Genomic DNA, 17,573 nt, shown 5'->3' on the forward strand with positions numbered 1-17,573 from the left:
CCTAAAATTTAACACTTTCTAATGCAGTTTAGATCAAACCTCCCAACTGCACCTTCAGTTCACAGCTCATATTCAGCCAAATATATACATACAAAAAAAAAAAAATCTATAGAAACTTTACAGACTGGTAATAGATATCTTTTTTATACATGTGCATGTGTATATACACACACAGACACAAGGTACAGTTTTGTATCTCTCTATGTATTACACAGATCCTTTATAAAGATGCCCGTGTATATATACCCGCCCTGCTCAGCTGGACAGGGGACAAAGATATAACAAAAGGCTTGTGGGTTGAGATACAGGAAGGGAGAGATCCCTCACCAGTGACTGTCACTGGCAAACTAGACTCAGCTTGGGGAAATTAGTTTGACTTTTTGCTAATCAAAGCAGAACAGGGTAATGGGAAACAAAAACTAAATCACTTCCCACCCACTTCTCTCTTTTTTCCCAGGTTTAACTTCACTCCTGAATTCTCCTTCTCCTCCCCTCAGCAGTGCAGGGGGACAGAGAATGGGATCTGTAGTCAGTCCATCATGTTTTGTCTTTGCTGCTCCTTTCTCCTCAGGGGGACAAATCCTCACACTCCTCCCTTGCTCCAGCATAGGTCCCTTCCTCAGGTCCTGCCAGCAAACCTGCTCCAGCGTGGCCTCCTCTCTCCCCCTTCTTCTTCGCTGACCCTGGTGTCTGCAGAGCTGTTGCTCTCACATGTTCTCACTCCTCTCTCTAATGGTTGAAGTTATCAGGGTTTTTTTGCCCCTCTTTTTAAATCTGTTGTCCCAGAGGCACTCCCACCATTCCTGATGGGCTCAGCCTTGGACAGTGGTGGGTCCATTGGCTCCCTTGGACATGAGTGAAGCTTCTGGCAGCTTCTCACAGGACCCACCCCTGTATCCCCCTGCTACCAAAATCTGACTGTACAAACCCAATACAATTTACACACATCTCTGAAGCACCTATTTAGCCTGATATATTTTTATATGTATTTGTGTATATGTGAATATATTATACATACTTCTGTATATCTCTAAATATAATATAGGTATTTTACATATATATGTACATATGCTTATATAAAAAGAAGTATATAAAAAACTCTAAAGCTTCACAAAGATATTTTTGACCAAACCTCTTCTCACTTAAGGAAAGCTTATCAAACCTGCTATATATAGACTTTAGTTTTCACGTCCAAACTAGATAAGGCATCCATGAGCCCACAGTTCTTGGAGCATCCACAGACGGTGCTAAACCTGCTCTAAATCAGGAACACCAAAGTGCAAACCACATTTGATAGTTCCCTGCCCTCCTCCCACCACAACCACCACACCTCCCTCCCCAGCTGTTTGCAGACACGTGTTTGTACCAGCTCACATGGAGTTGGGAGACCTGGGGAGAGCTTTTGTTTTACCAGAAAGTCAACTACAGGGCTTGGTTCTAACTCTAGAGAACAGGCTGTGAACCTGCTGCTGGGATTTATTCTGGGGTTACTGATGTGACTCAGCTCATTAGATACTGGTGTACATTGCATCACAACAGAGCAGCAGGAATTAAGCATGGAGTTGCTAATGGTGTTCCCATCACTCAGATGAAGACCCAGTGGCCCTCAGTTCAAGGGACTGAGCTGTGTGCTTCCAGCCAAATCCCAAATTCCCCTCCCTCCATGGCTCTGCATGCAGGCTGGCTGTGCAGAAACACAGGCAGCCCAGACCACACTGGAAGCCAAGCCCTTATGCCTTCTGATATCACATACTTGGGTATGTGATCCTTACTTGGTAAGGATCTCAAAAGACAACTCAGGTTTGGAGTCAGTTCCCTTAAAGCAGAGAACCCAACTGCTTTTTGCATAAAAGCAGCAAAATGCCTGATTTATGCAGCGCTGTTTGATTTTATCACTCAATCCAAGGGATAAAAGAAGTAAAAATCCATGAATACAAGGGTAGAAAAAGCTCTGTGGAGCTTGTGCACCGAGGTAATGACAGCAATGTAAAGTGGGATGAGCATGTGTGGCGCTGCCTATTATATATCCATATATAGCTATATATAGATAACAACTTATGCACTGAGATATAGATATATATATATATAAAACTATATATAGAGAAAGTATATAAGTTGTTATCTCACTGTATAAATCTTGCAGAGCTTCTTTACTCTCATATTCAGCAATTACCTTTTGCAAGGTTGAGATATATATATATCACATATATATATATGTACACAGAGAGAGAGATAATGCTGCCCATTTTTTAATGTACACACACACACCAAGTGAGCAGCATTGGGTCTCCCTGCCAGTGCTGCCCAGTGAGACAATGAATTATGGCTGGGTGGGAGCTTTGCCCACACCCACTCCTACACACACCAAACACACAGAAATATTAAAACATAATCTGCCAGTTTATGACCCCCATGTGGCACATCTAGTCAGCCCAGAAAAGGAAAAACCTATATACTACCTGCTCCCATGTAGGTATTTAATGCTGACAAATCCCAGTGTTTACAACTGCTGTACTGGTGAGAGAAGTTTTCAGCTGCTCACAACTTGATTTGCACCGGTTTTACGCGGCAGCACGACATTTATGTCCAAATGTTCTCGCTCAGGATTTATGACAAAGCGCTCAAGCTTCTACTGACATTTTCAAGTTTAGTACATTTAATCTCACCGTTCAATAAATTGGGCCCATAAACATGTTTATATCCCTTGGCAATAACATCCCTGGGCACGAGAACACACCAGGCAGCAGAGGACTTAATGGCCCGTAATAATCTTTGGAGAACAAATGTTCCATTAAAAATGAATTTGGAAATGTCTACCTTAATACCATAAGAACCTTAAACTCATTTTCTTGCAACTATTAAATGAATTTAAGGCCCATATGTTCGCTACATCCACTACAATATTGTGCAAACAAAACCCAGAGAGATATGAAGAGATGCAGACAAGAGTGCAGATTTGGCTCCAGTCAGTAACAAAAACATTGCTCCCTCTGTTCTTAAAAAATGAGATTAAAACCACTACATGACAAGCTGCGGCTGCACGCTGCCAAGTATTACTGCTCACACTAAAATAAAATGGTAATGCTTATAATAAGCTTATCATCCTACTACTTCCATATTTCCAGAAGTCCTACAAGTTACTCTGCAGGGCACTAAGAGTGCTGGAACATCCTGTTGGGCTGAGAAGGTGCCTACCACAGTGTGTGCAGCAAAAATTCCAGCTCCACCACAGGTCCTGGATCTTCTTCCTCAACCATGTGGACCTTCTCCCATCATGCCCATCATAACACCAAGGATGCAGATGGTGCTCAAAGACCTCCAGACCACAGCAAGTAGAATGGCCAAGCTCAGCAGAGATGGTGCCTTAAGCCACACATTTCATGCTTCCCATGTGAGGCTGGTCACGGCCACGTTGGTGCTATGCTAAAGCTGCTCCAAGCTTGCCACAGCCTGAGTCGCCCTCTTTTTTTATCACAGGCCACAGGAACAGCCTGGGAGAGCTGTCACCATCCAGCTGCTAAAGTGGGAGACAGCTCCACCCCTCTTCATCATCATGTCAGGAACCAACACCACTGATCACTCAGCTTTGCTTATGCCTCAGACAATGGAATTAAAGAGGAACACCATGGCTGCATCTGGCTGAGCGTTTTTGTGTTTTCCATGGTCAGCCCAGAACAGGCAAGGACAGATCTGAAGGATCCAGGACATCCACCTGTGTCTTAGGGACCTGAGCAGGTGGCATTTCAATTGCCATTACCTTAACACTGCAAGTCTCTAAACGCTGTGCTGAGCTACACCACTAAATCACTACCCCTAAATATTTTAAGGTGGTGCTAGCCCCATTTTCAAGCCAGGACAAGGCCCAGATGTTGTACACAGGCCAGTGAGAAACCCAAGGGAGCACATACACAAATGGAACACAGGCACAACCAGGCACATCTACAGCCAGGGCAAACTGGGACAAATGGAGACAAGCCTGGAAATGGACAAATGCCTCCAGAGTGGCACAAGCAAACACAAGTCCTGCCTCTCCAGAAAGGTCCTCCCATTCAGCTCCAGGAAGGAGGATCTTCCTGGAGAAGCAGGGCCTCCACTTCTCTACAGCCTCCTGTCAGGTAATTGCAGAGAGTGATAAGGGTCCCTCTGAGCCTTCTTTTCTCCAGCTTAAACATCCCCATCTCCCTCAGCCACTCCTCAGGCTTGTGTTCCAGGCCCTTCACACCTGCTCCATTGCTCTTCTCTGGACACTGCTCACCTCTGTCTCATCCTCCCCATGAACACTATTTCAGTTTATTCAGTGACTTCCATTTGCTTGTTTTGAATCTGGTTCAAGACTTTTTCCCATCCGCTTCCTGCTCCTTCAGCTGTGCCCCGCCTCACTGCGGTACGGTTTGATGTAGACAGAGCCACCAGTCCTTCCACGTCACCAAGGTGGTCATCAAACACGCACTTGGGGCTTGGCTGAGCTTTAATGCCTTGTTCTGGACAAGCCTCACTGGTCTCCCAGGCCGTGCCACTTGCAGGTTGGACACAGACCCAGTTCTTCAGCATCATTTGGCCTCGAGCAGGGCAAGGAGCCAGTGCGGTGTGGGGCTGTGACCAGCAGTGCTGGCACGCTCACATACAGCACTGCAAGGCACCATTTCTCTTCTCTGCCGTTGCTTTTTCACATCTTCAAGCAAACTTGAGAGCAGAGGAAGAGCTGCCCCACACCCAGCAGCAGATGCAGGGAAGTCAAACCACAGCCACAGAGGTGCTGAGGCTCCTTCCTCTCCCCACCTTCTCACAATGTCACTTGTTTTCATTCTCAGAGCTCAAGGCAAATATTTTTCACAAAAGTGCTCCTCAAGAATATACCACCTTTATGGGGAAACCTCATGCTCAGAGGCCCTTCAAGTCATGTGTCCTTTCACCCCACTAGTAACAAAGGGACACAGTGCATAGGAAAGGACTAACACAACATCAGTTCAAGTTTTATAGGTGCCTTATACAGCTGGGAAGGAAAGTTCAGGCAATCTCCCAGGACCTATGGCATATACAGTCCCATGGAGTGAGCAAATCAGCAGCCCAGGGTTCCAAAGACAGCCTCATGAAAGGCTGGATTTCAGGAAACTCCATGCTCCAGCCCTTCATCACCAGGGATGAGGTCCCACCAGTTCACCCATGACACTTGGGGGAACTGACCTCCACCATCCCAGTACCAATTTGAGCTTCCACCACTTACATACAGAGGTATTCCAGAGATGGGCAATACTAATCTGAGCACCACATGCTGTGACAAATCCTGACTGTGACAGGCAGGCTGGATGAAGCATCACAGATAAGAGAGCACAGCCCAAGGGCACACACTAGTCAGACAGAAAATACAGTGATGCAGCCCAACCCTCCCCTACACCCAGATAAAAGCTCCAAATCACTGCAAAGCCAGCTCTACTCCTGAGCTCAGCCCACCTCCCTCCTCCAAATATCCTCCTGACTCATGTGAAACACAGCCACAGCAGCCTATTTTTATGTCTGAGCACACACTGAGAGCCTGTACAAGAGAGCCAGGATGCAGCACATCCACATTTCAGCTGACAAGACACCACAGTTCAACCAAACCAGGACTTAGAAATACCAAGTGTGCAACACAAATACTTTTTCAAAATGCAAAAATTTCACCAACTGCTGCCAAAAAGGGAAAGTTATTGGAAACTCAATTCCTCCCCCTGCCACTAAAAATATACTTCAGGTCCTAAATTAAGAAGTTTGAAGATTGTCCTGACCCACCTGGCTCAGGATAATCGCCAGTATTGGCACAGGCTGGAGGATGAAAGGGCTGAAAGCAGCTCTGCCAAGGATTTGGAGGTGCTGGTGTGCTGTATCCAGCTCTGGGATCCCCAGCATAAAAAGGATGTGGACCTGTTAAATCAGGTCCAGAGAAGGCCACAAAAATGGTTAAGGGGCTGAAGCACCTCTCATAAGAACAGTTTGTTCAGTCTAGGGAAGAAAAGGCTGCAGGGTGACCTTACTGCAGCCTGCCAATACCTAAAGGGGCTACAAGAGATCTGGAGAGGGACCTTGAACGTGGGCGTGTAGTGACAGGACATGTGGGAGAGAAGAAATGGCCTTAAACTGAAAAAGGGCAAGGTTAGATGGGACATAAGGAAGAAATTCTTCCCTGTGATGGTGGTGAAGCCCTGGAACAGGCAGCTCAGAAAGGCTATGGCTGCTCCACCCCTGCAAGTGCTCAAGGGCAGGTGGGACAGGGTCTGAGCAATCTAGTCTAGTGGGTGGCATCCCTGCCCACAGTTCTACAGGGTAGAACTGGATGATCTATAGGTTTTTTGTCAGACAGCTGGAAAGGACACACTCATGAAGACTTGTTAGTGACAGAACAGTTTTCCCAACCATGGAGGACAGTGTTGCTATCAGACCCTCCCAGGACCCAGTGACTCATATCCTTAACTAGAACTGTTTGGGCAACAAACCACAAAATGGTATGTTTGGAGTTTGCTGGGTTTTTTTCAAAGACAAAACTGAAAATCTTGCAAGGCAGAAATGGACTTCAAACAATCACTTTCCACAAGTTTCTGGGAAAATAACCAAATGAGTGGAGAGAGGTCTGTTATCAGCCACATGTTTATAACCTGGGAACTTGAAAATCATCATGAGATAAGACCTCTTTTCCCAATACATTATATGGAAGTCACCTTTGTAACAGCCTCTTAGCCAAACCTTCCTGGGACCCATCTGAACTCCTGCCCACCATCACAGGGTGTTACACCAGGGACCTGCTGAGTGGACTTGCTCTTGCTTTAGTTTGCATGAGAATGGCCAGCATAAGTATTTTATGTAATTATAAAATTTTAAACGGCTTTTGCAGAGTTAATCTTCATTATAACCCTCTGGGACAGCTGGTAACCCTGAGCAGACACACTGCCACAGCCAGAGCCATATAAATATCCAGCCACCCACAGATGCCAACCTGAGGATTAAATTTACCTCCTGCATTTTTTTTTCTCCCAGTCTTGGAGAGCGAGAAAAAAACTAAAAAAACTCCAACTTTGTCATTCAAGGAGTGATATGTGAGAGCCTCACTGATGTGAGAAATCACAGCCCTCCCAGTACTGAAACTGGTGTCGGGTTTTTGGCAAAAACACCCTGGGCTCTGAGTGGTTTTCTACAAGGACAATCCTCCTCTCCTGCAGAGCTGCCCTGCCTCCCACACTCAGCCCTACACCTTAATGGGCAGGCACAAATCCCAATCCCTCATTAAATTAATACAGGGGCCACCCAGGAATGTTGACCATGGCATAATTTGGGTTTTCTTTTCTGAAGCAGATTTGGAAGCAAATGTTCCAGCTTCCAAGGGGAGCTCCTCACAGCACTGTACATATTGCAGATAGATGGCTCACGTAGCAACACACATTAAAAGTGTTCAAGCACCAGTCTTTGGTGCTAATGCAATAAGGCTGAGGAATAGGAGATGATAAAACCTGCACATGATTAGGTTTCTTCCTCTCTAAGCAGAACAGCAGCCTCCCACGTTTGCACTTTTCAAGGCTCCCTTTCATCCTGAAGCCCTGGTCAGCTCTTGCATACACCCTTTGGAAATCACATAGCTTTCCAAAAGGACAAAATGGCTTTTGGGCAAACCTAAGCAATGTTTTACATTGGGTGGTTTGAGGAAGATGGTGTTGTGAACTTGTCAGATGTCATCCCAACACTCCCATGGCAGAAGTCTGTGTTGCAGATGAAGAGATGTTCCATCCCATCCAAAGCATAGAACTGTGCCTGTGTAGGAGCAGAACAAGCTCCATAGAGGGAGCATCCATACTCCTTGTGGTGCCCAGCACGTTCCTGCCTCTTCTAATTTAACCAGCTCCCCTTCTGCCTGGGTCTCTCCCTGTGGAGGTGGACAGGCTGTCATCAGAGGACCAGCAGCCATCTGCACATCACCAAGCTGCAGGTGCCAGAGGAGAGACTGCTTTGGGAAGCAAAAACAAACACAACACCTTCCTCCTCTCTGTTCTGGCAGGTGGACAGACATCAATCCCTCATCTCATGCCTGCCTGCCAGAGCTGAATTAGGCTTTGCACGCAAGCCCAGGGCTGCTCTCTCCAGGCGTAGCCGCAATTACCGAATTATGTCAGCAGCAACGGGCACACCTGCCCTCCTGAGATGCTCTGGACATCTCTGCCCCACCTGTGGCCTGGGCACAAAACCTCCACAGCTTAAGACTGGTGAAGCTTTAGTGATTGAAAAGTTGTTTGTTTGCCCAGCTGTTTCCACAGCAGCTCCTCCAGCTGTACCCTGCCTCCCAGAGTGATCCTCTTGCCACCAGCTGGGACCTGTTCAGGAGCTGATCACAGGGAACACATCTACCAAACAAAACCTCTACATTAAGTGAGGCTTTACCCACACAAGCACTAAGGAGGGGTCCTAAAGCAGCATTCAGTGTCACCCCATAGACCTGCCAAGCCTGCAGCAGTTTCCTTATTCAGAGTAGCAGTTAAAAAGGCCTGAGGAATAACATCCTCAGCTGGATTGTTTCCATGCACTTGCTTCCCTTCATTAGGTGATGGATCTCTAGAAAAGACTGACTTCAAAATCATACACATAACCTTAATGTGCTGTCTTTTGCAAAGAACCATGTAATTTTACTTCAAAAAGCATCTTCCAACTAACCATAGATGAGAACCTGATTCCATCTGAGAACCAGCCTGCAATGACCCTGCCATCCCCACACCCCCACTAGTTATATTCACATGGGAATGATTTGGAGATGCAGCACAGCATCAGGCTCTCCAAGGTACAAGGTGTGGTCCCCCTTCAACACCCCCAGTGACTCCCCTGGGAGCAGACCAAGCTCAAGCCCTGGTCCCTCAGCAACCAGCATGCAAGCCAAGGACTCCTCCCTACACATCACCAACCAAGATGATCCTGGCCTCCAGTGTGCTGATAACTGACCAACCAAGCTCCTCAACACCTCCCATCTCTCCAGCATCACATCTCAACTCCCCACTTTGATTTTGAGCCATTTTAAGCACATGCTCTTCTACATTCAGTCAAGCCTAAACTCCACCCCAGCCGCAAACAGCTTCTGCAGAACAGTTAATTTCTCTGATTATTTAACCAGAGGCTTCCTGGCTTTGCTCTCACCACCCACTGCAATAATGTGCAATTACAAGACTTGAAGAAAAATAAAAGGGAAGTGGCATGTCATGCCAGGCCAGTGCTGCCAAGATCTGTTCTTCAGTCTTTCAACTCCAAAAAACAATCACCAAACTCTTTTCTTGCCTCCTGGCATATCATTTCAGCCAGCTGCTTCTACACAGGTTTTACCCTAACATTTTGCAGTCTTTGTCTTTCATTCTCTGCTACTAAATGGATGAAAGCCAAAGGCAACAGTATCAGCAATTTCTGCAGAAAGAACTCAAGCCCATCTTCATGTTTGGCATGACGGCAAATCTGGCATTTCCAAGGCACTTCAGAGACAAGCTCCAATTCTCAGTTTTTACTGAAAGGTTTCTGCAAGCCCATTCTCTCACCTTTGGAAAGTCTGAAGAAAGGAAATGGATATTTGCTAAAATAAAGGCATGAACCCAATGTGTAGGCTGCTCTTTATCTTCTAAAAGAAAGAAGTCACACAAGGCTAAACCACAGAGCCCTATCAGCCCTGTACCCACGTCACTCAGGCACCACGTGGATAATTTCTCAGGAAAACTTTAACAAACTGTCAACTGTTGGATTCCTATCTGCAGGGCTGCAAAGCAAGAGCCAGCTGAGGCAGCAAGAGGTCCAGCTTCTCCATCCAGAGCTGCACTGTTCTACCTTCTCCATCTCTCTGGACAGCCCCTGTTGTGAGGGTGGACACGAGGACAGACGTGGAGGTAGGCTGCCTGCTAACTCAGGCCATTAGTCACTGCCAGCTCTTCCCAGACCTCTGAACCATTTAATCCAGTGAGAAGCACTGGCATTTGCTGCCTTGGCTGGAACGTATCCATGCTGAGGACACGGGTCCAGTTCTAACACCAGCCTCCCAAGCTACTTCTATTTTTATGTTTGGGCTGTTATTTAAGGCATGTATTATGACCAGAGAGAGAACAGGGCACAGATACCAGCACATGGGGAGGTGAGGACAAGTGAACCTCCTCCTGACAACTGCTGATCAGGATCACACACCCATCTCAATTATTTAAACAACTCAGGAATTCAGTCTCTTCAGGAACTGGGCAAGAGTTTGAAACCCTGCTTCCCCCCCCAAACCCCTCCTCTTTTGGTAAGGAGCCCAACCATAGTGCCATGTCTTCGCTCCAGCACTGAGCAAGGCTGGTGCCACCCTGACCACACTTCACCCAGCACGGCCTTGGAGAAATCAATAATAAAATCCCCCAACCCTTGGCAAAAGCCTTGGATGCCCACCTGGTGTCATGGGAGGCTCAGGGGGCTGCCAGTGTGAGGGCAGGAGCCCAAGGACAGCTCCTCTGAGGAGAGGCTCCAGTGCCTACGTCAGACCCGGACTTTCCTTTCAAAGGTTAAAGATTTTTTTTACTGAACGTTTACTGAACGGATTAGGAGGGAGGGGATGGTAAACTAGGAACAAATGGGGGCAGACTGTTTGCAAGAGCTGTGTAAACAGGCAATAAACACACCCCAGCCCCTTGCTGGTGTGCCAGCCAGCCTCTGGATGGAGGTCATACAGATGTGGGTGCACCCCAGCACCCAGCCCAGGGGCTGCACCCCCAGCCACAAAGATGGTTTACACTCTGATTGCTCTCTATACCCCTTGTGCAACCACACATGAGGCTGGCAAGAGAATCTGGGGAGCAGCTGTGGTCCTCACACCTCAGGAGCTTTGCTCTGGCTGCCTACCATGGAGGGATCCACACAGTAGCACAGCAGGGGAAGGATTTCCCCTCTGCAACAGCCTGAAGTTTGCTCCTGGCTAAACTCACCCCTGTCTGAAATACTGCCTCAGGATGAAGAATGATTTGGGAACAAACACTGGAGCAGCAGAAAGCTAAGCCATGACATGGCAGCTCTGCAGAACATCCCAGCTGTACAGCCAGTTATTGAATAAAAGGTCAATTCCTTTATGGCACTACACCTCTCCTTTCAAGTAAACAGTCTTAAGAGCCAGACATTTCAACAGGACAGGCAGAGAGGGATTTATGCACCACTGCAGAGGAGAATAATTTCCATATCTGACAAGACAGAGAAGCACCACCAAGTAAGAGCTAATGAGCAAGGCCTTTCCAGCTAACACAACATGATTTGGTTTGCACTACAAGCAAGACAAAGCATTAATTGGTTTGTGCCTGTTTGCCTGCCTTGATTGCACAAAGTTCATCTGAGGACATTTGGTGGCAGGAGAAGTCACGAGCCACCCACGCCAAGAGGGAATGTGCGTGACTGTTGCAGGAATGACTGGGAGTAACGGAGCCATTCACCTCCAGACTGGAGAGCTTCAATCACACCGTGCTGGTTTATCACCTAAGTGTGGTTTTGCTGTTACACCCAGCTTATTTCCCAAGACAAAAGGAGAACTTGGCAAGGATCTTGCAAAATTTATGCTGTTAATGTGACAGAGAAGGCTGGAACAACTCACCCTGGGAAGCACAGGATGACCTGTGAATGATGCCACCCCCAAAGGATGACAAGATCTGAGAGGTGAGGCTTTATCTAAATGGGTTAAAACAGGTCATCTCTCTCTTACCTGCATGGTTTCTTTAAACTGAAACATGATTAGTGACCCAACACACAGCAGTGTCCACAAAGGCAGCTCTAAGGTGGCTTCCAGAAGGATCCCCTGCAATGTGGGCACTTCATAGTCTGAAACACCAGGATAGAATCCAGGGCTGCCCCCACTCAAAGCAACATGGTCCGGTCCCTGCACTTGAGCATTCTCTGTCCAATACAAACTGCCCTGCTCTGAAGTGCTTCAAGAAACAGGAAAGCATCAAAAATTCACCCAGCTGGTAATTAAGGTTTTGGGGAAAAGGGTTACTGGAAGTTAGCAACAACCACTCGCTTTTGACCTATGAATCATGGTCAAACCCATGTATTCCCATAAACAAGGCAGTGCCCATAAACAAGGATGTCTAATAAGGTTCTGCAACTGCACTGCAGATCACTCATCACAGTCTCATGGACCATACTTTGGGTGCCACAGATTTCAGGGACAATGGAGCGCTGGGGTCATGGGGAAAAGTTATCAAAAACAGAAAAAAGTTTAAGAAACTGCAACCCAAGAACACAAAGGAGTTGAAAGGAAACTGATAAGCAATACAAACACAAGAGAAGGCAGAAAACCAATTCCAACAAGATCTTACTGGTTGTATAAATGAATTAATGAAGGCAAACAAAGTGTAGGTCTGTTAATCAGCAGGAAGGTGAAGAGAGTACACGACAGAAGACGCCCTATTCAAAACTTTCTTTCCTTTGTACTTGAGCACTCAAGGATGACTTTCATCAAGGACTGGTCTCTCTTAAACCTTCCAATCTTTGTTCAATCCATTCTTTGTTTGCCACCCCCCCTTGTTAAATGTGCTTTTCTAAAGGTTAACTGTGAACGGATGTTTAAGGTTGAGCAACGTCAGCCCAAAGTAAGTAAGGACTTGTCAGTCTGCACTGGATAAGGGAAGGTCAAAATTGCCACAGAAGCTTTGCAGAGGAAGAACTGTGCATCCCACTAGGGAGATCATGGCTGCTTGGTGCTCAGAGTCATGCCACCATTAGTTTATCACTTATTTTTACAAATTTCAATTTGAAGATCACAACATGTCATCTTTAAAATCTCATCAGAAAGCTGACAGTAAATCATTCACTCAATGAACAGAAACCACTACCAAAAAAGAGTCCAGGCAGACCTGATGACACTTGTGGAGCTGTACACATCCACGACTCAGCCTTTAAGGACAACCTTTCTGGCTCCAGCGTGGGCAAAGGGCTTGGGACACAAGCCAGCACTTGGGATTTAGGGCTAAGAACTGAAATTGAGGCAGTGCCAAGAGGTGGGGGATGACTCAGCCTTCCAGAAACAGACGAGGATGAGGAGATAAAGGACAACACGAAAGACATCCAGATCCACGTCTGAGTCACCAAGAAAATAAGGACCACGAAAATAAGGACCACGTGAAACAGAAGCAGGAAGGGAATGAAACAGGGTTAAAAAAAAGGTGCCTTCATTCAAAATCATTCTACCAATGGAAGAAGGGTAGAAGCTGGAGAAGCTGGGTGAGAATAAGCAGAGAAGCTGGAGTGAGCAGGTGACACTCCCTCCACTAGCCCTTCCTTCAGGAGCAGGGACACACCATGGGAAGTGGAAGGAGAAGCCAAGGATGAAGAAATATCTGAGGAACCACGATGGGCTTTGTTCTCACTACAAGACCCACCAAATGAGGAAAGTCACAGGTCACTGGCTATGGGGGTGGCCCCTCCACAGCCCTGGGCTGGAGTGGGGAGGACACCACACGGTCACTACTGCTCACCGTGCCCATTGCAGTAATAGATCCACTTCTCCCTGTTCTGTGTGGGCGTGGTGGACTTTTTCATAATAGCTTTTTCCACGATGGCACTGGGATCTTGCCGGGGTCCCTTCTTCAGAGTCCGTGAGCTCTTCCTGACGCTGCACACCACGATGACCACCAGGACCAGCAGCAGGAACAGGACGATCATCCACGGCAAGTGCTCGTTGATGTCGAAGTGCTGGTGGACGCTCTGCGAGCCTCGCCGGGGGGGCCTGTAGGGGACGCTGGGCTTCTCGCCCCCCATCATCTCCAGGGACGGCTGCTTCTCCTGGCTGCTCTGCTTGTGCCGGTAGCTCTGGGCCTGGCTGCTGGTGCCCGAGCCCAGCAGGGTCCCGCCGGCGCCGCCCGTCTCGTTGGCCGAGGTCTCGTTGTAGAAGCGCGCCCGCTCCACCATGCTGCTGGAGGCGCGCGGCGCCGGAGACGGGACGAAATCGGGAACTGAGGAGTTCAGACCTGCGGGAGGAGAGCAGAGTTGAGTGTCATGGCCCCGGAGATGCGATATGGCATCACATCGCGGGCTGAGACCTGCCCGAGCATCGGCTTGGCCAGCAGACAGAAACCCAACGCCAGGCAGCGAGAAAGAGTAGAGGTGAAGTTGAGGTTTGCCTCTGGGAACAGATGGGTACGGTTACAGAGGGAGCTTCAAGGTAAAACTGACCCTTGCTGGTTAAGGCTAGAGGCAGCTTACTACAAAAGATGAGTTACTAAAGGCATGCTGTCAGTTTGTGTTTGTCCCACATTCAGCATTTCTCAGAAAACCAACAACTTTGAGTGACTAGGTTTTTTTTTTAGGTTTATGAACATAAATTTTAGCTCATTTGTGGAATTTCACATTTGGACTAAAAGTACAAAAATATATTTGTATGCTTAGTGTCTCTCCACTAGGTTTGTTAAAGAAGCAAAATCTTTTTTTTTTATCAGCCCTGCAAGCATCTGCAGATGAATTAACTATAAAATAGGTCTCTGAAGCAACCAAACTTCCCCCTAAGAGCTACCTTCCATCTTTACTGAGTCTCCTTATCAACCAACACCTCTCAGGTCCCAGCCAGATGCAAAATGTGAGCCAAAGCCTGGCGAGAAGAGGAAGAAGGGCTGTTGTGGCAAAAACTACAGATTAGTTTGGGACGTCATCTTTTGCAGATTGTGTCTCATCCCAGCTGAGATGAGTGGGTGTATACGTCTGCACCTGCTTTTGCCCTCAGTTTCGTTACCCAAAACACCCTAATCAGGACACAAACAGGGAAAACGCTTCAACTTCTACGTAATTGCCGACAATTGATTTCAAAGTTCAGGAAACACCCTCCTGTACACTCCCAGCGATACACCAACGTCAGGGCAAGCTTTGAGACCTAACAAAGGTGGAAGCCTACCACTGTCAACACTTTCTTGCTATTATATTTACTAAATCAGCTGTTGAAGTCATCGAAAGTTGCATTTTTTAATTAAGATGCCTCATCTGAGACACTGTAGGGAAGCTGCTTTCCAGGGAGTGCAGAATACCACCTTAAGTGGAGTCCACCTTAAGTGGAGTCCTGAAAGCAGCCACAGCAGCATCACCATAAAGGCTGTGAGGATGAGCTACTTCCAATTAAATGAGAGAAAAAGGAATTCCACATAGTAATCTTGAGAGATTGTAGGGAAAAAAGTTACAGGACAGCCCTGTACAGGCTCCTGCAGTGCTATTTCAGAAAGGGCTCCCAATCAACCAGTACTGTGACCCAGTACAGAGTGAAATGCAGCAAGGAAAACACAGGCACAAAAGTAGTGAATCCATCAGAAGAAGAATCTCCCTGCTGCAGGGAGACTGCAGGGGTTTTCCTGCTGCATCCCTACCCTGGTTCGCCACAACTGCACAAAGACCTGTGCCAGCACATCACAGAGACAGCAAAAGAGGCTGGGGAAAGTCATGTCCTTTCAGCCCAAACAGCAGGACAGCCAGAAGTCTGATCAGGACTCAGTCTCAGTGAAAATGTTATTAAATGTGATTTAATAGAGCTGAGGGCAGCCTGATGCCATGAAGCAGAAGCACCACCCACGCTTTACACCAGGTTGTTTTTTAACAGCCTAACACCAACCCAGACCCAAGACAGGAAAACAATCCCTCAGTCAAAACCACAGCTGTGTTTCAGGGGTGGACAGTACCTTTGGGAAGATCAGAGGTGGGTGGAACTTCATAGGGCTGCTCACCCGTTTCGGTGCTTGATGAAGCCAAAGCCGTGTTCGGGAGGGACGCCGGAGAACCACAGACGTTGTCACTCTCCTTCGTCCCCGGCTTGATGACCACCATGTTTTTCCCAAAGCAGTCAGTGTAGGGTTTGCACTTCATCACACTAGAAGGCACATCAGAAAAGGTACCACGAGGGCACGGCTTGCACCTGACGTCTTCGGTCTCGGTTCCTTTCTTGCGGACGCCCCAGCCGACCGGGCACACCGTGTAAGGGACGCAGGTATCGTTCGTCTGAAACGTACCAGACAGGCAAGTGCACTCGCGGTCAGTCAAGGCAGTACAATGAGTTTTCTCAATCATTGGCAGTTCACAGGGCTTCCTACAAGAGTGGCACCGCTCTATGCCGTTCTCATGCCTGGTAAAAGTCCCGTCTGGACAAGGGCTGCACTCTCTTAAGGTACTCTTTGTACAGTGCTTAGACACGTAGGTTCCTGCAGGACATTTGTCACAGGTCAGCTCTTCGTTGGTGGCACGGTCGAGGTGGTGGTACTTGCCAGGGGAGAGGCTGATGGCATTCTGCTCAGAGGTCAGCTTCGACTGACCATCAGCAGTGCCAAGGAGCATGAGCAGCTGGAAAACAAACAGGAGAAGTCAGCCAACAGCAGTGTGCAAACGGAGCCCTCTCAGTCAACGACCCCCTGTAGGATCACACGGGATGTCCCAGAGCTGTGGGACCATGGACAAGTTACTGTGCCCACAGGAGGGACCTCAGCGAGGCTGGAGTGGACTGGAACTGGTGCAGGTGGCAGCATGCTCTGCAGACACATCCCCAGCTATGATTATAATTGCTTAAATTTGACACCACACTTCTCAGTGAAAGTAAGCATCATTTACACTGCAACCCTGCCAGGGTGGTAAATACTGCTAATTGTGTTTCAGCAGTATGTGCTACCTGGCCACCCCAGGAGAATTCAGAGCAGCTTTGCATTTCAAGGCTGAGAGCCTCCAGCACGAGGCAGGCGCTCACTGACAAGACAAAAAACACATGCAGATGGCAGCTCTGACCTGTAAAACTTTCCTTCTCTATTTGTTAATCTGCACTTGTTCAAATAGTTACCTTTCTGAGTAACACAAACCAGGATGAAATCCAGGCTAGCGGCTGTTTCTGGGCTATTTCTCAGCTCCTCTGCCTTTCCATGATTTTTTATGACCTGGTGCAAATGTTGGGTTTGGCGAGACCGCAAGGGATATTCTGCTTTGAGCCTCCAACCACATCTGAACCCACTCTAAACCAGCTGCATTAGCAACAGCAGAAAAAACCTGGTGCTATTTTTACACCCTTCAAGAAACTCTGCTGTAACTCAGCTCCTCATTGCATCAGACACAGGTAAAAGGACACCAGTTTTAGAACTGAACTGGAAACAACTGGGCTTTGCTATAAATCCATCTATCTCTACTGACTTCCAATCCCAAAGCTTTACTCCCTTAATTCCTTTGCAACAATGCTTCTCCATCCCCAAGAGAAGCTCCATCTACCAAGAAGTATCTCTGCTTCCTCCAGAAGACCACTGGTCCACGGATTTAATGTCAGTTATAGCAACGGAGATAAGTCACCAAGAACAAAAGGCATATCAAAAGAAAGGCAGACACAACCTCACTCAGCATGCAAAGCAATAGGAAACACGTTTGCAAACAGCCACAGGCTAAGTTCAGAGGGAGAGAGGGAACAAGTCAGTGCTACCTCAAATTTTCAAACATTTTCTATACTGAGGGTAAAAAGGACCAGAGACCCTAACACTGCTCAGCTGCACAGCCAAGCACATAAATCACTTGGCTGTGTTATATAATCTCTCGCCTCTTGCTCTGCTACCTATTCTGGGATATCAGCCAAC

General features: G+C 47.4%; 1 protein-coding gene across 1 annotated transcript in view; it reads right to left on the bottom strand.

Moving 5' to 3' along the window:
* Nucleotides 1-17,573, bottom strand: part of TNFRSF21 (TNF receptor superfamily member 21) — a 37,424-nt gene that overhangs the window by 15,349 nt on the left and 4,502 nt on the right. The window contains exons 2-3 of the mRNA XM_056487340.1: nt 15,657-16,311; nt 13,476-13,967 (exon numbers count right to left, since the gene is read on the bottom strand). Coding sequence (XP_056343315.1) covers nt 13,476-13,967; nt 15,657-16,311 — 1,147 coding nt within the window. The remainder of the gene's footprint in view (nt 1-13,475; nt 13,968-15,656; nt 16,312-17,573) is intronic.

This window comes from Oenanthe melanoleuca, chromosome 3 (genome assembly GCF_029582105.1).
Source record: "Oenanthe melanoleuca isolate GR-GAL-2019-014 chromosome 3, OMel1.0, whole genome shotgun sequence".
In the NCBI taxonomy this organism is placed as follows: Eukaryota; Metazoa; Chordata; class Aves; order Passeriformes; family Muscicapidae; genus Oenanthe; species Oenanthe melanoleuca.